Consider the following 22,098-nt stretch of genomic DNA (forward strand, 5'->3'; position numbering starts at 1 on the left):
TAAGGACACCTACGATAAGCCCATAACTCATATTTCTAATATCATCCCATGTAGTTCAAAAGTTTGTCCTAATCGTATGTAGTTGTATATCCATAATAACCCTCATCTAACATTAATAAAAGTGATTTTATCATAATTAATACACACATAATTTTATACTACATAGTGAGCATCATCAAAATATAGTATGCACGTAAAGTTAAGAATACACGCGAAAAAGGATATTACACATATCACAAATATATGCATTATTATTATATTGAGACCATCATGCTAAGTTTATATTATACCTGTAATAAGAAATATTGGCTTACCTTGTTACAAGAGTTTATTGTTTTCCTGCTGTGCTTTTACGGGCTGACGTGTACAAAATAGACTATTTTAGATAATAATTTGGGAGGTGAACTATTTGTATATATATATATATATGTATAAAAGAGAAATAAGTTCGTAAGGAGCCTAGTTTGATCGAAACCTCGATGGATGGAAGGATGGATGGATGGATGGATGGATGGCCCTCCACATGCATGCATGACCCATCATCCGATCCATCAGCTATTCAGCTTATACAGAGAGCAGCACCCCCCCTCTTCCCCTGTCTAATGTCGGAATAGAGCACAGTATACATCAGCTAACACACCTTCCCCCAATTCTGAGCCCAGCTCTATAGTAGGGTTCCCATCTCTCTCTCTCTTCTAATCTCTCATTCTCTCTCTCTAGGGTTCTAATCTTAAACCCTCTCCCTCTTCCTCTCCTCTAAAGTCTAAACCCCATCCCAATCCGCCCACCATAGACGCTTCTGCGACGCATCGATGGCGAAGACGAAGCCGGGGAAGAAGGATTTGGATTCCTACACCATCAAGGGCACCAACAAAGTAGTCAGAGGTAAGAAAAGGTTCTAGTTTTATCCCTCAATTTCTTTCTTTCGATGCGAAAAGATGGATGTAAGAATGGCTGGTGGTGTGGCAGTCGGGGACTGCGTGCTGATGCGGCCGTCGGACTCGGAGAAGCCGCCGTACGTGGCGCGGGTGGAGAAGATCGAGGCCGACCACCGGAACAACGTGAAGGTGCGGGTGCGGTGGTACTACCGCCCGGAGGAGTCCATCGGCGGCCGTCGCCAGTTCCACGGGGCCAAGGAGTTGTTCCTCTCCGACCACTACGACGTGCAGAGCGCGCATACCATCGAGGGCAAGTGCACCGTCCACTCCTTCAAGAACTACACCAAACTCGAGAATGTCGGCGCCGAGGACTACTTCTGCCGGTTCGAGTACAAGGCCGCCACCGGTGGGTTCACCCCGGATCGTGTTGCGGTGTATGGCTCGTTCTTTGGTACATTTCCCTCGTTTCTGGAGTTTTAGTTTGTTCTTGTTGCTGAATTGGGGATTCTTCTTTGGTCCTTTTGGTTTTGAAGGTATTGTAAGTGCGAGATGCCATATAATCCCGATGACCTCATGGTACAGTGCGAGGGTTGCAAAGACTGGTAAAGATTCACAACCTCTGGTGTGTCATCTGTTTAGTTATATTGGATGGTAATTGCTTCTTGAAGGCTAATTAGGTACATTTTAGTACTACTGATGTTGTTGTAATGCTTTTCTATGTGGACTGGAACCATCCTTTGGAGTGGTTTGTGCACTAATCCACATTTCGGGTTTCTAATTCATTTAGTATCTGTTGCTCTGTTGCTTTACATTTTCTTGCATATCTGATCCTATAGCGGCACTTTTGTTTGTCACTTGCTCAATACGGTTGCCTTTTGTTTTTTGCATGCAGTAATTGGTTGTTGTGCTTCTATTGTTTGCAAAGCTGCATGTGTGTTTGTAGCCAATACTTCCTCACCAATTCATTTGGCATAGTGAAGTACCTGTTCTATAGCTTGCTATCCACATATTAATTGATTCACATTTTCCTGCACCTGGTGATATCATTTCTATATAATTCAATCGACGTCATTAATATCTCTTGGGGCTACTTAATGAGAGACCAATTGGAAATAGTGATACAATATGTCGTGAGATATTATCAGACCCATTTGAATCTCAACAAACACTGCTGTTCAAGGCACCCCTCTTATGTGGCTTGTCTATCTAAAGAATCTACCTTCTATTCTCAGATAAAGTTTCTGGTATGTTCTTGCTTCTTTGCTCATAAAGAATGAAAAGGGTTTTGAACATTTTCTGCCATGTTATGTGCATGTCCCTGTTGCAAAAATTTCTGCTGCAGCTCTAAATTACTTTAGTAGATTAAGCTCTCGTTGTTCCAGTTTTTTTTCTAGTTCTTGACCTAAGCTATCCGTTAAACAGTTTTTCGAATTAATTTTGGTTTGATCAGATTTTTGCCATCATATACATGTATTTCTTATATTTCATCCGTTGATCTTTCTTGGTGTTATTATGTATATAATAGGGGCTGAATCATCAAGGAGGTCTTGGATTGATGACTTGACGGCATCTTTGCGAGTGGGGATGTTTAAAACCTTATAAGAACATTTTTATTTGATAAGCTCAGTTCATTTGGCTAACCCTGTCCTAGATGAATGTAGATCTGATATCTGATGTTAAGTGCAGTACTAGTAAACTACAAATATGAGATCAGATCTGAATCAATGACATTGTTTGCTCATTTCAATCTACGCATATAGATAATGAAACAGTCAGGATCAATTTCCTTTTTCTAGCTTATCTTAGTAAATAAAATACTGTAACTCTAATAGCATAGAAAGTTAGGAATCCCATAACTAACTTACATAAAAGGACACATTGAACTTTCCCAAAAATGTTTTCCAGCCGATTCTGACTAAAAGGGAAAAATAAATACTAATTGCATTCATCCTCAATATATGGCATAAAAACTGCCAATGAGAATATCTAGAAGGTAGATCCAGAATACACCCTGTTTGACCTTAATGAAATGTAAATGGCAAAAACTGATGATCTATCTTAATTTTTTTAAAATTTTTCTTGATGTGTTTTGTAGTCTAATTGACCACTCAATACTTCTTTTATAATCATTTTATACAAACTGATGTATCGTGTCTCTTTCATTGTACATACGCTCAAGGAGTTGATCAGTTGCATTGGACACTACCATTGATATGGTCCTAATAGTGCATGCCCATGGGTTTAGCTGTTGTCTACTACTCCATTATTGGCGCAGAAATTTGAGTTATGATTCTTCCTTCATAAGATGGAAGATGAACTTCTTGTTTTTGTGACAGGAGCTGTTTGTGTTGGCAAACCATAATGATCAGTTAATCAGTCTAGATTATAAGGCCTACTGATTCCTTTCTTTTTTCACATTAAACTCTTTGAGTTTTTCTTACTAAAATTTATTGGTACAATATTTACCATGCTACCCATACTCGGTGATCATTTTCTGATTTCCTGAACACTCTTACCCTTACCTTTATCTTCTTCAGCTTCTTAATCCACCTTTTCCTCATTATTTCTAGAGGGTATTGTTTCAAGTGCCACTTTTCTAATTTATTTTGTACGATCAACTTGACTCTTAAGAGATTTTTGATCTGAGTCATTCTAGTGCTTTCCTTTGTGTTCTGGTTAGTTGTCTTACATCTAGTTGTATTCTTTCAAGTGTTAGATTGCAAATGTTTTGCGTATGCTATCTGCTAATTTTCTTTTTTCTCTACTTGAGATGCGATGAACCCACTAGGCTTCACCAACTATATTGATACGATGACCTACTATATTGCATTGTGTTAACTGTCAACTACTTCATACCATCATTTGATAATGCAGCTGAGACATCCTCTCATTTTTCTTCATTTTATTGGTACAACGCAAAGATGTTAGATCTAGTAGTCAATCAACCAAGACTATTTGACACTTCATGAAAATACTTGAAGTTTTGAACAACTAATATAACTTGCTTTTCATCTTAATTGTTTTATTATTGAAATCATACATTTTCCTCGTGTCAAGGGAAACTAATCTAGCTTTCTTTCTTAAGTTTGAAGTGTTCAAGTGATATCCAGAAATTTTGCACCTTATTAGTGTGCTAAAAATCATCTGCCTAGATCCATGTGCGTGTGGCCAAAGGAGGTGGCGGCTTCGGCACCTAGTAAACATAACATACACATTAGGGAACCATATTTGCAGTTAGGACCCAGATTTTCATTATCTGCACTACTGCGATACTGCACCACCCTCCCTCTTGCATATGCTTCCTCATCCCTAACCTAACCCTCTATGACTTCTCCTTTTCCTTACACATACATAGAGAATGATGAGATACCGAGTAGATAAATATATTTTCATTATTGAATGCTGAATTGTGAATAATGATAAAAATTTCGATATTTGTTTATGGGACTATCAATGAATGCATGAGTTGTGCATGTCAATAATAGTGCAACATGTTAGTGCAATCATATTTATTTATTTCTGCTTGATGTCAGTAATGAGTTTTACTTTAGTAGAATAGCAAGGTGGCTGTATCTTTTCTTTCCCCATAACCCATTCCAATGCTATCATAATTGCAAATTAACTCTAATATAATAAGCATGGTTTGTGTGGGAACTGGGAATATTACTACAGGAAGGGGTAACATATTTTAAAGAAGGGTTTAAGATATCTTTTACCCCTTCATAATTAGACCAAATTGTAAAATACCTCTTTGAACTTTCATTTGTGTCATTTAATGCTCTTGTAGTTCTAATCTATGTACAAATGTTTGTTTTTCTATTCAAAACTAATGATGAAGGTAATTTTCTGTTAAAACTGTTGCTTTTGACCGTTTTGCCTTTTATATTATCTAGGGGTTTTTTTGCTTGCATACCCTTAAAAAATCTTTATATGCTTGTATATCCCTCTCTAAGTTAATATTTGCATGCATACCTCTCAAAATTTTTTTTTTTTGCACAGATACCCTCCTAGTTACTTCGCAATAAATAAAAGGTTCCCTTAAAATTTTACTTGAAAAGAGGAAAAAAGAACCTTGGCTAAAAGAAATTTATGAAAACTAGAATAACAACAATTTAGTCTTTTTATATGTATATTGTTTGAATTTATCTATTAGATAACTCTAAGCGGTATTCATGCAAAACATAAGTGCTGTGTATTTTGAAGGGTATACATATAAATATTAACTTTAGAGGGGTATACAAGCAAATAAGGGATTTTTGAAGGGTATACGTGTAAAAACTTAATTATCTAGATTTAAATTATTTGCAATGTCCAATATGTAAGAGTGATAAAAAATTAGATGAAAGAATTATAAGATAAAAGGATTTTCACAAAACGAATTATTTTTCTAAGCATTTGGTCCTTTTGTTTTAAATTAACATATGTTAGGTGATTGTATATATGTTAGAACTATAAGAGGGTTAAGTGAAACAAATAAAAGTTTAGGGAGACACTTTGAATTTTGGCCTAACTACAAGGGTGTAAGTTGTATTTTTCCATTTAAAGAAATTAACACCTATTTGCACTATTGTTGCACCATGTCTGAAAGCTAATAATGAGATAGAAAAGAAAATTAGGAAACAAATTGTAGGGGCATTGAAAGAAGGGTGAGAAATAAAAATGACAAAAGAATTAAGATCATATGCTATTTTATTTGGTGAAAGAGAAGATCCAGAAATATTTGAAGTTGAAAGTAAATTCTCATGGATTGAGGCCCTAATGGACAAATTAAATTACATGCATAGGTTGCAATCAGGGTGGGAGGAAAGGTGACACAGAAAGGTTTGAAGTATGCTTGCCAAAGATGAAAATATATGAACTGCCTTACAATTTAACACATTGGATGTACTAGTATGGCCTCCATTTAATGCCATTGTCGATAAGATTTCAACTATTTCTTTAGTAGTTGGTTACTATTGTTGATGATATTAATCACAATCTGTGTATTAGTTGGGTCAGCTAATATTAAAGAAGCAAGTAGCAAGAAAAAACTAGGAGCTGGAAAGTAGCAACGATTTATCTAGGTGAACTACTTTGTTCAATTATTACAATTCGTGGATGGAGCATGATGAATTTCCATGTCATTTCTTGGTCAGAACTTCTCTTAGGACATTAGATTTCTTCTTGGAACCATATATGGCTGAATTTCTAGGGGTGTAGATGAGCCGAGCTTGAGCAAGCTGGTTCTATCTCAGGCTCGGTTCAAAATTACTTTTAAGCCTTGCTCAAGCCTAACCAAGCCCGAGCAGAGCTCAAGCTTGATTAGAGGATGAGGTGGTGGCGGCGTAGACGACGACTTGCTGATGGAGGAGGAGATGGATAGAGAAGGAGGCGATGGCATGCCGATGGAGGAGGAGGCTGGAGGAATGGTCAATGGAGGAGAAGGAAGTTGACGGAGTGGAGGAAGAAGAGGAGGCCGACGCCGAGCACAATGTCGATGGAGAGGAGGTAGCACCGTGGCGGCGGCTTGCCGATGGAGACTGATAGAGAGGGAGGAGGTGGCGAGGGCTTACTGATGGAGGTTGACGGAGAGGAGGAGGCCGAATGGGCGAGGGTGGGGTGAGGTTGGGCCGGTTATGTGGGGTGAGGCTATGGGTGGTGGTCTGGTGGATGAGAGTGAGGGTGGGGTGGGTGATGGGTGAGGGTGAGGGTGATAAGCCAGGCTATCGAGCCGAGCTTGAGTGAATCGACTCTAGCTTAGGGTCAGCTCGATATTAATTTTGAGCAAGTTTCAATGGCTTGGGCTCAGCTCGGCTCCGATCAAGCTGAGCCCGAGTTGCTTGTCAAACTTGACAGCCCTATGAATATCTACATGATTTTGTTGGTGGATGCATTAAAAGTGGAAGCAAACAAAGTCTTACAGATTTAGCTGCCAATGCTTCAACGAAACTAACAAAATCACTAAGCAACTATGAGTTAGGTAAGCCACAAAGATGATCTACTACTTAGTGCAGGCATCATAAGAGTCAACCAAGGCAGATGAGATGGCTGTGCATGATCCCTATAATTGTCGCCATTGCATCTGTCATGACATTTTTAAGGACAATGATTAGCATAAATCACCCCTTTATGAACATGAACGTGATCTATTTTCGTCATTCGCTTGGAAGGTCTGATAAAAGTTTCACTAGACCACTCCAGCTGCAGTTTGCATCACTGATCCAAATTAAATTGATCAGAGAAGAGGAAAAAGGAAAAAATGAATGAGGCTCACCTAATTCAGCCATATAGCTATACTCTTATGGAGATAAATCTCTTCCCTTAGTGATGCAATGCACATCTTTCCTAAAACACAGATTTTCAGCGGGGGGATATCATTAGGTTGAAATTCAAATATTTTTTGTCTTGACATTTTATGCATGTATCACCTATTCCCTTGCTATCTGTGTTTCTGCATTTTTTTTGCCTTTTTGTGACCTTAGATTGCTTCTTTTCCTTGAAAATATTCAGTTATATTTGGTAAATTCCTCTTCTGCTTCTGGAAATTTCATCAGAGACTTTTATTCACTGTAATGGTCCACAAACTCACGATTTGCTCATTGTTAGTGAATTCTTCTGCACTGTTCTAATTTGTTGATATTGTCTTCATTGACATAATTCATTTCATTTTTTTCCCCACTTTGTGCTCTTTCTTTTTGTACATTCTTTCGTAGTTTTCAGATTCTCTTGTTGTGTTACTATAAAGTTGATTCCTAGGAGATCCAGTATTTTTTGTCACCTATTGTCAAATATCTAATTCTTTATTCTAATGGTAAATCTTTGTTTCCATATTTGTGATGAACGAATATTCTTTCTTATGATTCTTGTTACCATCTTCCTCACTGCAGGTTCCATCCATCTTGCATGGGCATGACTATCGAGCAAGCCAAAAAGCTAGATCACTTTCTCTGTTCAGATTGCTCCTCTGATGATGATCCCAAGAGATCAAATGGTTTCCCTGTCTCACCAGTTTCTGAGCCTAAGGTGAGAATACTGTTTTCAGATATGTCCTATATTTTCCCTATTTATGCATATCTTTGTAAGGTTCACTTGTTTTGATGTATATAGAAGTTCTGTGAAAAATATCCACCTGTATGTTGAGTGTACAAGGATATCTGATAAAATACCTTGTCATAAAAAATAGTTTCCTAAGATTTCGAGTGAATCTTTATTCTTAATGATTTGCTAAGATGGAATCTAGGTGCTTAAATTTTTTATCATGGTTGATTAATGTGCAACAAAGGCCTACATATCCGAAGGAAGAGATAGGTGATAAATTGTTTAGGGGCAAATCCTTTAAAGACATTCGGTCTGCTAGAATTGGCACCAGATCTTTTTTGTCAACTGAATTATGAACTAAAGAGAGATCCAAGGCTTGAAAATTGATTTAAAACCAATACTAGAAGGGAAACCTAAATATCACTGGAATAGAGGGTTATATCTTTGTTTGTATGCAGATAATCCAGAGAACTGTCTAATGAAATCTAAAGGATGGATTATTGAAGATGAATATAGATGATTAATCTGACTAATACTTCTTATCAAAACTTCTAACTGAAGGGTACAAAATAGTGAAGATTTAGACTGAAGAGCAGGAACTTCAGTGAAATGATAGAGTAATGAAGATTTGGTCTAAAACAATGTGTGTCTCAGTTTTGAAGTGCCATTAAAGTTGATCTTTTGTCACTTAAATATATCCTTTTCTTAGGGAAAAAGGGGGGACAAGTAGGTCAACTTCTTCAGTTAAAAGAAATTATCCTAGGATACACATTTTCCCTCAAGTTCCAATTCTGCTCATGCTGTTGGTGCAACTTAAACCTGTTTTGAGCAGGATCCAACTAATTGAAGGGATCTAGTAGTGAAGGAACAGAATACGTCGTTAGTGGTCAGTAATAGACTCATTCTAGAGCCTATAAGTGATATGTCGAAATTAAATGGCCAAATTTTTTCCTTCTATCCTAACTAGCATGAGAGAAAGAAATCTGACAGTTAAGGAATGCCTTAATTTAGGTAATTCATATGTATGAACTTCTAAATGTAAGCATGTCTATGAAATGTGAATTACTGAAAATGATTTGAGTAAAAAGCATATGTTTGGGCCAAATCATATAATTGTTTAGTATGCCGACTGGTTGATAATATACTTTTAGAATTGATCCGGAGTAAACTCTTTTGCAATGAATATAAGAGATGTTAAAAGACCTTCAAATCCTTATTTAATTGGATTTTGGAAAAACGATCACATACTGAGTTTGAAAATGTCACACAATATTATTCAGCATGGAAACAATCTTAAGGTCACTAGTATAAGCTAGAAATCAATTAGTTTACATATTAGTCTAGGAAACAATATGATTGTACGACACAAGGCTTCAAAACTCGGTATTAGGATTGACCACTAGAAAAAATGATACGTATTGGTTGTATCGGTCATATTGGTCTTCCATGTCAGATCAAATTATTTTTTTAATTAAGTGAAAATTTCTATATATTATTTAAAAATAAATGAAAATATCTAAAAATAATAGAAAAATAAAAAATATTAGTCATGTATTAAAAACTAAAAGAAAAACCTCACTAAATCATGGAATTATGATCTGAATGTGATAAATTTATATGCTCGTAAATTATTGCTGCAAGACAATAGTGAAGAAAGAGATTTCTCTTCATTGTTTTGCAGCAATAAAATTAAGTTTCGACTGATTAGATTGATACAATCAAAATTGGCTAATTTCAGACCAAAGTAGGTCACTAGACTGATTTTGAGTCAGGATTAGGATTGTGTTCGATCCGGATTGGTCAATTTTGGAAACCATGATATCACAGTGCTAAAGGTAATCATATGCTTTCATATGAAATGAATTCAGCAAGCTTTTGGTCTACTTTATTCCCGAATTAATATTTACATCCCACATTATAACTATGATCAAGTTTCCACTTTGTTGGTTTGAAAATCGAAATTCCTAGATATGTTCGAGTTGCGAAGAAGGTTTCTGTTAAGCTCTCAACAAGTCGAGGCAAAGTAGGGTTACAATTTGACTTTCAATTTGTCTGGATGATCTAGCAATGAAATCATCCTTCCTATTTCAATATTCTTTTATCATTTCCAATTAAGCCTAAATTACACATAGACCCCTTGAACTATGACCTCCTGAAGTAAACTGTTGATATGTTTTAAAATAACATTCTGTCAGTCTACCATTTGTTTTTCTGTCCAATTGTCATGTAAATATCACATGACTAATTCTTCGCCTCATTTGTATTGAAATTATCCTCATCTTCCTCCCAAACTTATACTAAGACATTCATACTCTTTCCTTCCCAATATTTATTGATCCTTTCCCTTTCCAATTGCTATTACTCTTACACTCTTTTCAAATTTTCTTGAACTCTCAATCTCTCTTAATATTCACCGGTTTCCCATCCCCACATTTCTCTCCCAGTCCCAATTCTATGGCGATGTTGCTTTCAATTTCTCTTATTCTCTCGCTTTTTAATCTCTATCAACTTCTTGCCTTCTTCTATATCCCAAATGTGCATAAGGCATGGGGCAATTTTGTAAAATCAACTTTTTCGTCAACAATGTAACCTCCTATAGAAATTATGGTAGTTGTGTCGCGTACGTTCTTAAATAATATAAAACAAAACATGTATAAACAGAGCTATTTTTATTAGAAAAGTAGTGTTGCGGGAATTTTGTTGGAAAAATAGTGTTGCGAGAATTCTTTTGGAAATCTGTTCAAACGAGATTTAATTTCGTTTGAAGGAGATAAATCAGTTCATACAAAACTTTTCTGTAGGCAAATTTTATCTAACTTGAAATTTGTTCGAATGCCCTTCAGAAAACAATTGTTTTTATTAAAAAATGGCTCTATTTAGTTAAAAAGGTGTCATTTCAAATAGGATATATCCTATTACGAAAATATGTCTATTTTATCTCTAAAACTCTTTAAATAAAGAGGGAGAAAACATCTAAAAAAATATAATAAAATCATACACTTTGGTCTCCTTTCTTTGTACAAAATCATTAATTTCAATTTTTTCTTGATCTTTGGGTTGGTGATGGGTCCCAACTTTTTTGAAAGTACAGTTATTGAAAATTTGATAGTGAGATTATATCTTGGAGATAGACTTTTCAAGAGTCCATCTGTATAGGTATCTTAGTGAAGAAATTACTGTTTTAAAAAAAGCTACAATCATCTTGTCTTATTAACCCAGATTTTTAATTTGATTTAACCTTGTTTCATAATTTCCCCGACAAGTTCAGGGGATTTTAGTCACATTGTTTTTTTTCTCTTTAGGGGTTTAAGTGATACTGTGTCATAGTTATGGATGTCAAGTATAATTTAGCTTCTATTTTACTTGTTTCCTATTGAGTCTAGCAATAAAAGTAAGAGAACCCACTCCCTTAATTGAAACTGCAACTGGATACCACAGATCCCTTTGAACGGCTAAGGCAGGTGCTAATGAGCAAGATGGTACCTAAATGGTATCAAGGATAGATATCTTGGTTTGAGCTTTATATTCATTCTTCTAACTGAAAATACTAATCTTTTAGTACCTAAACCTACAAATTTGATTCTCTTTATTTTATCAGCCCCTATATTGTTCTCTTTTGCAGGTTGAGTCCAAAAGACGGAAGAGGTAACAGTTGGTGATGAAGAGTATGAGCATTTTATTGTGAGGTTGCTCTTCCAATGTTGTTTGTTATGTTGAATTGTACAGTGCAGAGATCAGACTGCTTGCACAAACCAGAGTCTGTTTCTTAAGTTATATGTTCTAGTTGGTAATGCTTGTCGTAGGGGTTATTGAGAATGATCTGTTGTGTGTATGATATGTGCAAATCTTCTTCCATCTTAACTAGCTCTATTTCGGTAGGAAACTCCAAAAACAATCGTGGATGTAGTACCTTTTAACCATGTTTGAAGTTGGGGTTCTGACTTCAAAACAATTAACAGATTAGTGTCTTGCTTCTTGAGTTTGTTCCAGATTACCTAATCAAAGCTGTGATAAATGCTGGAGGTGTTGTGTTTACTTCCCACCCCTTTTCCTCACGATTGCTTTCCCCGTTTGACGGGAAAGTGATATGAGTACTTATATCTAACTGCTTCTATTTGTTACCAATCTGATTCATTGCCGCACTGGTGTACTTATTCACGAGGACTATCTTACAAGTTGCTCTACAGGTGTCTTTATTTTCTTCGACCTTTAAGCCCATATATGGTGCTACACCCGTTTTACTTTCTTGCTTGAAACGTTCCCGAAGAAAATTCTTGTTTGAGATCTGTACAGGGTTGCTGTCGCAGAAATATAACAAATTACTCCACCTCGTACGAGATGCCCAATTCCACAATGTGCAACAAATTATGATAAAGTACATAACAAAAGGAAAGTTGATCTGAAGTACAAGTTAAAAATATAAGAATTTCAAGATTACTAAGTTTTGATGTCTAGTTGAAGAAGCTTTAATGGTGGAAGATGTTTGACACTTCTTTTTAATTTTACTTTCATGCATAGGTTCTCTTTCTGATCATCCATAGATTACGGCCAGGTAATATACTGTTGTGCATTCACAAGTGTAGGTAGTAGCAAGAATTTTTTGTCAAACTAGACGTCTTTTTTATTTTATTTTTTTTCGAAATGGATTGCTTCTTAAATTTATTACTAAATGAGGTAAATCTTCACTGTAGCCCAAACAAAAATGCTAAACTAATTAGCGTTTTTAAACATACTAATTAGTTCAGTGTTTTTATCGCTAAATATTTTTTTTTTAACTGCTGAAAGATTTACATATATAAAATACTAATCAGTTCAACATTTTAGGATCAGATAAAAATACTAAATTGATCAGCATTTTTATTATGGCTACAGTAAATTAGACCATATTTGGTAATAAGTTTAAGGAGTCTAGTTTGGTAAAAAAAAATTAGAACATGGCTAGTTTGGTTAAAAACTCCGGTAGCAAAGATAAATCGGTGGTAACAAGTACTAGATTGACTGACTACTTGATTTGCGTATTTCTCTTCCCTCGTTCAGTCGTAGAATAAGGGTGTAATAGGTATAAGTATTCTAATTTTTAATACCAAAAGAAGAGGGCTAATAATACCTAGTATAAGCTATTATAATATTTAGTTTAATAGTAGTATAAGGTGTAATAATTATATTTGATGTGATATGAAGTTGATATTAAAATAATGAAATTGTATTGAAAATTGATGATGTTTTAAACCTAGCGATGAAAATACCCTTAACTATATGTTAAATAGTAAATAGTATGGGGGCCTTTCTACTACGGACTTCTCCGCATTGTGAGTTATAATGCAGGGTTATAACCCTTCACTCGGGTGTGCAGAATATTATCTTGTACTATGCGGGGTTATAACCCTACACTCGGGTGTTCATTGATGCTACTGCATGTGGACTTGGCGATAGCGTCGGAGTGATCGAGAGCTAGGGCGAGGGCAGTGATGTTGCCCCACCATAGGGAGACGCAGTCAAGGAAGGGCGAGGAGGCATGATAGAGGAGGACAAGATCGTTGTAGGCAAAGACGGCGATGAGGTGAAGGGATGGGGAAGGGGAGGTCAATACGACGGTGAGGGCGACGTGGGAATCGAAGAGGAGGTGAGAAGGGAGGGAGGAGAGAAAATAGAGGGCCACGGTGGGGACCTTAAGGTCGAGGGAGGAGAGATCGAATTAGAGGCCAAAGATGAGCACGTCATAGAGGTTTGAAGTAAGGTTGAGCTAGTGGAGGAGGTGGAATGCAAACTTCTTGCAAACGACGGAGGAGGGAGAGCCAATGATCTTGACATAGGTGGTCTTGGCAACGGTAGAGATATCACAACTGGTAATGGATTATTGGAGGGCATGTGAGTGCACCAGATTGCTTGAGGGCATTGGTTACCCTGCACTGTGCAAGTATACGAGACTGTTTTTAGAGAGGAGAAAGAGAGGAGATAGCAATTATATGACTAATGTGTTATCATCTCAAAGCGTAAAATTATAATTTAGATTATTAATAAATAATTTTAAAAAAATTGTATAGAATAAGATAAGAGAGAATGTTGAAATAGTATACTAAAATAAGATAAGGTCTTTAATTACTATACTATAATAAAGAGACTTATTCTAGAATAAACATATTCTTATTCCTTGAGGGGACGGGGGTTTATTAAATTAAAGGAATACAGGAAGAGCATCATGAAAAGTGAAATCACCTTGCTGGCAAGACAAATTTAATCCTTTTTTTTTTACAATTAGGATCTATCCATTTGATTAAATAGATAGTCAGTACAAAAGGAATATGAATCCCAAAAAGGATCAAGAGGCTCTGCTCATCTGAAAGTCGTGCTGTTTGTCACCAATGAGGTAAAAAAGCCATCAAGACGAGGGAAGCTGAGCTGTAGCTGGTAACTCATGTCAGGGCACTACAATAAGTATGACTCTACGACAGTTCGTCCAAACTTCTCCTGGACATCCTTGGGAGTTTCAATCTACAGAATAAAGATGATATCAGGAAAATAAGTTTTGAAAAGATCCCTTAATATTTTTACCAGAGGAAATGCAACTGCAGAGTTCGAGCAGTATTCTACTTACAGCGTTCAATGCTTTGAAGAGAGCCTTCATAACATTAAGTGGATTCCTAGAGCCGATGATCTACAAGAAGCATCATATATGATATAATTTTCATATGAAAATGGAAGCATAGGGAAAGATTTGATTAGTAGTATTGTACCTTTGACTTGACATTGCTGAAACCAGCCAAATATAGTACAGTTTCAACAGTCCTGCTAGCTGCCGACATCCCACTTTTCATTGGTCCAGGCCAGAGATATATCTAAAAAAAGTTGCAAAATTGGGATTCTCAACATATAATTCTCTGGAACAAAGTTAGTCATAGAAAACAGAAGGCAATTTAGAGTTGGCACTTGTAGCACCTTTGTTTTCTCATATTTGGTATAAATTGCATGTGCAATTGTATGATCTTCATATCGCTCCATGTAGTGTAGATTCTGGAAGCATTTCTCATATGCCTATAAATGAGAGAAGAAGATGAAGATTTGCCTATTTTTGTAGAAATGATAATGTTCATGAGCATTTTAAAGTAAGTACCTGGATAACAGCCCTTCAGCTACACTAGAAGTTGAAAATGGCAATGCTAAACATCATAACCTTAGTAAATCCATAATATATTCTTGTACTACAATTACAGCCATAAGTGACCTAGATCCCTTCCTTGACTAAGAAACAGCCAGTACGGCAGTACCTATCCATATAGGCGTAGATCACATGAGTATATCGTCTCGCACTCTTGCTAAACATCTTTATCAGAATCTGACAATAAAATTTAGTTTACAACTTTACATAAGGATTCTCGACCATCATTTGCCATATAACTGGTAACTGTTGTTAATTAGTTAAAAAATTACATGCTTAGCATGATGTGAACGTCTTAATTAACTCAAGGTTCTACATCTATACAACAGTTTCATTGTCACGTGGTGACAGAAAGTATGCACACCATTATGTAATTCAGAAAAGTGGATCTGTGAATTAGTAAACTGCCCAAATGCGCACATCATAGCAACTCTGGAAATCACTACATGAATGTGATAAAAAGAATTGTTTCTAAAAAACTGGCAATCTTTGCCTTGTAGGCACCTGCTGTAATATCCAGAAAATTTAAAAAGAAAACTGAGGGAGGGTCACATGGTGTTGCATGTGCTGTGCCTTCTCTTTCATTTATTCTCCTCTCTCCTTAACCAACCCATCCCTGTCCTTCTTCCTCCTTTCGTCACCAAAGTCATTATTATCGAATTTTGATATCGGAGGGCAATTGGAAACCACCACTTGAACCATCTGTGAATACTCTTGCTCTCCACAAAGTTAATTTCATTTCTAGCAAGTCTTTTAAAATGTTTTTACCATTTTTAGTTGTTGGGCTTCATCAAAGTGATTTGTCGACCGGTAATCTCGGATCAACCTCGCGTCCCTGTCACCTTAATACCTTCATTAAGCTTGCTAAGTCTTGTTTGTGTACTGTTAATTTAAAATATAAATTTATTTATGGATTAAGGTGAAAAATTTTACTTGAACACAAATAATTGAATTGAGCTATTCCATGTGAACCACAGGTGAGTGGATTCAATCACGTTTTTCTACCCATCTCGTATTTCATGTAATTATGCCATAGTGTATGTTATATTCTGTAATATTATATTCCATGCATTATGCTATGTTATACTTCGTGAAATGTTAATCTTCATGCATTTAGTGGAACATTGATTATGAGTAGGTATGGCTTTAAACAATCTCAGACTAAATATTTTTCGTGCATCTCTCCATGGTGACTCAAGTCTATATTAAAACTTAGAGAACATATCTATTCCTGATCATATGGTAATCTATTTATGTTACTCTGACAAGGTTAGTGAACAGTTCTAGGCTAGCCCAAAATTCTTTCTAAGACAACTCTGATCTCTTTCAATGATAATAACAAGAGACATGGTATATTTACCACATAGAAACATATTCTAGTGATTCTAACCGGATCAAATGTAAGAAAAAAAAAATCTAAACGTCATCTCGAAGTGACTTATAGTTGATGTGAATCTACGAACATAAATTAAAATTAAGATATATGATATTTACTAAGATTGAGAAGTTCCACATATTAAAATTTGCGAATCTTATTAGCTTGTTACTCACAGTATTTATTACTTGTACTTTATTATTCATGTTATGAGTATGTTATTTATTGTTATTGATTGTTGAGCTTTGATTAAATCATGTTACAAGAACTCTAGTTTTTATTGGCTTTTGAATAGCTTCATCAATTGAGCTAAAGTTATTGACTCATAAAACTCTCCATTAAGATTTTAAATGTTGAGTAGCGTTGTGAGTTAATGTGGTGCACCGGGACCCCTTTTACCTCCACTTAGGATTTGACTTTTCTATTTTGCCTCTTTAGTTGTTTAACATTATTTTGGAAGACATTGTTGTCTACTTGGATTTCTTTACTTCTGAGTTATTAATTATAGAGTTTCTTTATATTGTCGATTTGGATAATTATTATTAAAACTTTGTGTATCTCAAGCCTATTGAGGTACATAGTCGATCATGATTTCGAATTCAAATCGTGACATCTACCTCGGGAGAAGCCCATTTAGGCACTCTATATGACCTATATGCTTCGATCTTAGCATTTTGTATCATGTTATATCATTCAATGACCTTGGATTTTAAATTAGTTGTAGATTTCACCAAATCGATGGACCTTAATGGATTATTGTGCTCTCAGTAATTTTAAGTTATGTATTAGTTGACTTTTATTTTATTAAGTTGTTCCTCCCTTTAAAAATTTCTGAGGTATTAATTAGTTATTCTCTTTAATTAATTTTTGAGCTGTTAAGCTTTCACACTGGTTCTCTTCTGACCTCTGTTTATAGTGGTCCTTACTGCCCTACCTACCGCCTACACTATTATAAACCTAGACTTTCATTGCTTGCAACTTCTGGGCAAGACATATCAGAGCAACTAGAGCATCAGTTCATACCCAAAGTAGAGTAAAACAGTGTCTAGCATTCCTGTAGTATTTACAAGCGAATCCTCAATTCCGTTGCCTCACTCAAATAGTAGTTAATGAAGCAGTAGATACTGCACCTACAAACCATCACTGGATGCATAAGATGTAGTATGATCGTGTGACTGGGTAGTACAATAATTATCAAGCTCTATGCAGCAGACCAACCATGATACATGGATAGAAAGATCAAAGATATTGAGGCCAATGAATCATCAAAATAGGAGAATAGAATATAAAGTGTGCCATCCAAGGCCAAACACTAAATCAAAACATAAAATGCCTGAAATATGAACTCTAGCTACTTTAGGTCTAACTTCAGCTGCCTTAAAGAGCACCATGAACCATATAGACATAAACAGGAAATCAATCAACCATGACAAACAAAAATTCCTACATTAGTAAATGTGTAAAGTAATTGGATGCATACCCTCTGGATAGCAATCTTTGCATTTGGACCTTTAGCTTTGGCAAAACCTACTACTCCATGGTAGTTTCCAGTAGCTAGCAGTGCCGTATACTTTACAACTTGTCCCCCCTAAAGCATAAAAGAAAGAAGAAACAAGCATTTAAGAAGGAATGAATTACATCTAGTAAAAGAAAACTAGCAAAAGAGAAGGGTTTTCACCTTAGTAACTTTACATGTCCGATTAACATCAATCACTTTAACATCAAAACCCTGTATTATAAAAACAGAAATTAATTAAATTGCAAAACAAGGTATTAACTCCTATGACTGTCATACAGAAGGGAAAAAAAAAAGCTGAAGAGCAGACTAGGAAATTATATCAGGAAAAAAAATTAGAAGGTAACATAATAGTGACAAAACTAGAATAAGTTTGCAAGTAATTTCATGAAGTTGGTTCTAATATGATGGTTATTTTTGGGTATAAAATCTTTATTTATCTCACTATATATCATTTTAGAGAACAAACATGTAAAAACCATCGGTGCTCATAGTAGCAGGTGTGGTAGGTTACCCCTCCTTTTCCCGCCAGAATGTTGCAATATAATCGACAAGAATTTTACTATGGAGATCAGGACAGAGCTGTAACTTTACCATAAACTCACTAACATAACTGAAATTCTGCCAGCAACTTACAAATGAAAATAAAATGACAAGAGTGCATAGAAGAAGAGGACAACTAATAGAATGAGGAGGGGGTCACAATAGGTTGGCCAAAAGAAGGCCTCTTTTCGTTCAAAATAAAAGAATGTAATCTCTTATCCCTTCGCATTCCAATTATCACTAAACAGCCCTTGTATTGCATGCACCGCCATTTCTGTAAGTAGCATTCATAAACATTTACTGTACAATAGTCAAAGGGCCCGACAGTGTAAGGATAAATCTTGCAAAACTAACAAACATGAAGATCTGAAAGAAGAGTGGTCCAAAGAAAATTAGATAACTTGAAAGCTTCATAATGGTGACATACATTTTACATTCTGCAATCATATAAGATAACTTCAAGAGGGCAATAACATAAATTACTTTCAATAATTATACTCCATGAGATTTGTGACAAAAAATGCATACATATAATGGAACCAAACTGATAGTTAAAATCCTGATGCAGGGATCATAAGTAATGTGACCTATAGAAATGATTTTCTTCAGAATAAATTGTCATTATCTATCTTCTACAAGAAGATTTATGACAGTAGTATCACTTACTTTTCGGTAAAGAGGTCTCCTTTTCTTCTCTGTTAGAGAATTTCGCTCCTCTACCAAATCCTTAATTTCCTCTTCCAGAACTCTTCCCTTCTTACCAAAAGTATGATCCAGATCTGCCAATTTCTCCTCAAGTTTCTTTTCTATAGCATTGATTTTCTCTATCAGTATATCATCCCTCTCTTTTGATTCAGAGAAATCTTCATCATCTTCCTCTAAGGCGGCCCCTTGGATCATTTGTTTCTCCTTTTCAAATCCAGTATTGTCTACTATATCATCGGGAGAACCAACTTGTTGGTGTTGAATAATTCCAAAATTCGCAGGGTTATTTGGGTCATATGCTTCTTTGCATTCCATCATCCTCACAGCTCGGTTTAGCTTTTGAAGAAGAATAAATCTGTCCTTTCCTGTGGCTTCCTTTAGACGATTCATCATATCACCTATAACCCTGTATTCCAAGGGCAATTTCAAATGTCGCTGCTCAAATTTGTCAATTTTAGTCATCCATTTGTGAGCTTCATCAAGAGTTTCTGTTACATTAGGAACAAAACAGAATATTTAGCAGGAAGTGCTTCATAAGAATAAGTCTAGCAAGTTCTTCAAAAGCAGTTGAAAATTTGAAAGCTAAGCACACAAAGTGAGTACATGGCATGCAATAACTTGACTACAATAGAGAATCTCAACCTTGAAACTTCAATGAACTCTCAGAACCTTATCATCATCCTGCCCATTAAATTATTCAAGAAACTTGTAATACAATCCACATGCATTATGCAACCCAAGCCACTAATTCCACATTTTACCAGTCAGTACATAGTGAGGTACAAACCGAAAATCAAAGTACAGCCTTGACGGACATTGAAGCTACATATGTGCTTAAAAGATCAATGGAAATGACCCTGTGTATCTACAATCCCAGCCATATCTTGATTAAACAGGAAACTAAGCATGAGCGTAACAGAAGGAGAACATTTACTATTTATTTGTTAATCATAACCAATTATGTGAAGGACATATATATCAGAACATTGCCACTACTTCCTATTTCAGTAGACAATAACACATATATCAATTGTATGGCCATCAAAACTCCCAAAACAACCATCAAAACAATCATGTCCTCATAGTGAACACCAGTATTTAACGGTTTTTCATCATTACGATTCATCCATTCACCAGTAACATGAAATCTATAGAAGTAGTGAACACCTTACCTTGAAATAGTATCAATCTTAAAAATTGAAATGGGAAATCATTTGCTAATGCAACTCTACATGCATATGAACCCAGTAAAGAGATCCACAATTAAGCATGGACATGTTAAAGAAAACATAAAAAGAATAACGGTCTCCAAACACGTTAAGGATCCAAACAGAACAGATTCTTGCCACATTTTGCCAATGGAGATAGCTGATTAGTTTATGTTTAATAATGCATTTATAAGAGACCATTAAATAGATATATGGAAATGTGAGTAGAGTTTCCTAGTTGTAAAACATATTGGTCAAGCAATTAATCGAGCAAATGAACCTCCTTTCCAAAAAGCATAAGTGATGCAGTAGTAGATCAAACAATTAAACCAAAAAAAAAAAAATGAGTACCAGCTTCTGCAAAATTCTTGAGTAGCTCGCCGTGACGCTTGCACTTCTTTTCGAACTCGTCGAGCCGCCTCTTGACTTCGTCGGGGGAGTAACGTTCGTCGTCGTCGCTCTCAGAGTCAGTGGGCTCCCAGAACTGCTCAACATTCTCGATCTCCTTCGCCTTCCTCTTCTCCAGCTTCTCGATCAGCGGCCCCACGCCCATGTAATCCTCCTCCTCCTCCTCCTCTTCCACGTCGATCCCGGCCTTCTTCTTCTCCTCCCTTTCTCGCTGCCTCTCCCTCTCCACCTCGGCCAGCAGCTCCTGCACTACTCGGTCGCCGGATATCCCCGCGGCGCTCGCGGAGAAACGGCGGGAGGAGACGAAGCCAAACGAGTCGTGGAGCGAGAACTCTAACGTAGTCGGGAGGATAGGAGGCGTGATGCGGCTAGGGGTTTGGAGGAGCGTCGGCCGACGAGAGAGGAGACGCATCCATGGCGATTTGGTTCTCGTGAAGAATCTCGCGGCCATTGGGGGGGGGGGGTGCGGGGTGGGGGGTTGGGGATGGCGGCGAGAGTGGAAGCGTTTGGGAAGACGAGGAGATGAGATAGAAGTGTGGGTTTTGGTGGAGACTAGATTCGAGTTCGAGCCAAGCAACAGTATTAGGTACGAATTTTATCACGAATTTGGATCAAGAGGTAACCAAAACAAAATAAGGGGAAGATACAAACTAATTTAAATTTAATCATCAGTAGAATGACTATTGTACCCCCATATCGTATCACTTTAGACTCTTTTACTCTATTCAATCACATCAGATATTCTTGTCATTTCGAAAAAAAGGAACTCTATAATTTTGCTCTGTTAAATATTAATTCCAAATAATTCAGTGAGTGACAATAATTTGTTAAAGAAAATAAATTTGTTGCGAAGAATTAATAAATCCGATACCTGTTGTTTTTGATAGGGGGTTTAGTATCTATGATATTAGTAATACCATAAAAGATTTAATTATGATATTAATGATATTATATTTGTGGTACTTTGGTTATTAATTATAAACAAGAAACTTCTCTTATTCTTCAATTAAACGGAGACTTTATGTATTCTTTTTTATTTTATTTTTTTGGCCTTTGCTTTGTTGTCAATTATAAGAGCAAAACTTGCAAAACTAAATGACTCAACGTGATATTAAAGTAAGAGTTCTTAATTTGAATCCTTTCAAACTTATCTATTATTTAAAATATAAACTTCACTCATTTTAAATTAGATAAATAGATGTTGATGGCCGTTCTCTTTTCAAAGAGTTTAGGGAAACAAATCTCTTCCTCCAAATATTCCAAAAGAAAAAGTACCAAAAGAACAAACAGAA

At 36.0% G+C, this 22,098-nt stretch overlaps 2 protein-coding genes across 3 annotated transcripts; one reads left to right on the plus strand and one right to left on the minus strand.

The window, feature by feature from the left end:
- The first annotated feature begins 587 nt into the window (after positions 1-587).
- Positions 588-11,920, plus strand: LOC140772467 (chromatin remodeling protein EBS-like). 2 transcript variants are annotated; one of them, XR_012106298.1, is made up of 5 exons: positions 588-885; positions 970-1,329; positions 1,412-1,480; positions 7,745-7,880; positions 11,518-11,920. XR_012106298.1 is itself a non-coding variant. In XM_073114554.1 (5 exons), exons 1-5 carry the CDS (start codon positions 813-815, stop codon positions 11,542-11,544), a joined length of 648 nt encoding a protein of 215 aa, XP_072970655.1. In that variant the 5' UTR covers positions 589-812; the 3' UTR covers positions 11,545-11,915. The 2 variants fall into 2 exon arrangements, 1 of the variants encoding a protein (XP_072970655.1); XM_073114554.1 differs by having other exon boundaries at positions 589-885; positions 970-1,312; positions 11,518-11,915.
- A 2,172-nt stretch (positions 11,921-14,092) lies between these two features.
- Positions 14,093-21,299, minus strand: LOC140772576 (uncharacterized). Its single transcript, XM_073114716.1, has 8 exons — positions 20,750-21,299; positions 19,152-19,678; positions 18,105-18,155; positions 17,907-18,014; positions 14,832-14,927; positions 14,630-14,731; positions 14,491-14,550; positions 14,093-14,387 (listed from the first exon to the last, which is right to left on the minus strand). Exons 1-8 carry the CDS (start codon positions 21,255-21,257, stop codon positions 14,322-14,324), a joined length of 1,518 nt encoding a protein of 505 aa, XP_072970817.1. The 5' UTR covers positions 21,258-21,299; the 3' UTR covers positions 14,093-14,321.
- Positions 21,300-22,098: the final 799 nt, after the last annotated feature.

The sequence above is a fragment of the Typha angustifolia genome, chromosome 12, assembly GCF_048772165.1.
Source record: "Typha angustifolia cultivar Huaian chromosome 12, ASM4877216v1, whole genome shotgun sequence".
Lineage (NCBI taxonomy): Eukaryota > Viridiplantae > Streptophyta > Magnoliopsida > Poales > Typhaceae > Typha > Typha angustifolia.

Bases quoted from the DNA above. Each gene is read 5' to 3' on its own strand.
- LOC140772467 (XM_073114554.1), top strand. From the start codon at position 813: ATGGCGAAGACGAAGCCGGGGAAGAAGGATTTGGATTCCTACACCATC. The intron at 886-969 runs GTAAGAAAAGGT...GTGGTGTGGCAG, and splicing joins CACCAACAAAGTAGTCAGAG to TCGGGGACTGCGTGCTGATG. The intron at 1,313-1,411 runs GTATGGCTCGTT...TTGGTTTTGAAG, and splicing joins ACCCCGGATCGTGTTGCGGT to GTATTGTAAGTGCGAGATGC.
- LOC140772576 (XM_073114716.1), bottom strand. From the start codon at position 21,257: ATGGCCGCGAGATTCTTCACGAGAACCAAATCGCCATGGATGCGTCTC. The intron at 14,928-17,906 runs GTATGCATCCAA...TCTCATTTATAG, and splicing joins CAAAGATTGCTATCCAGAGG to GCATATGAGAAATGCTTCCA. The intron at 14,388-14,490 runs GTAAGTAGAATA...TTTATTCTGTAG, and splicing joins TCTTCAAAGCATTGAACGCT to ATTGAAACTCCCAAGGATGT.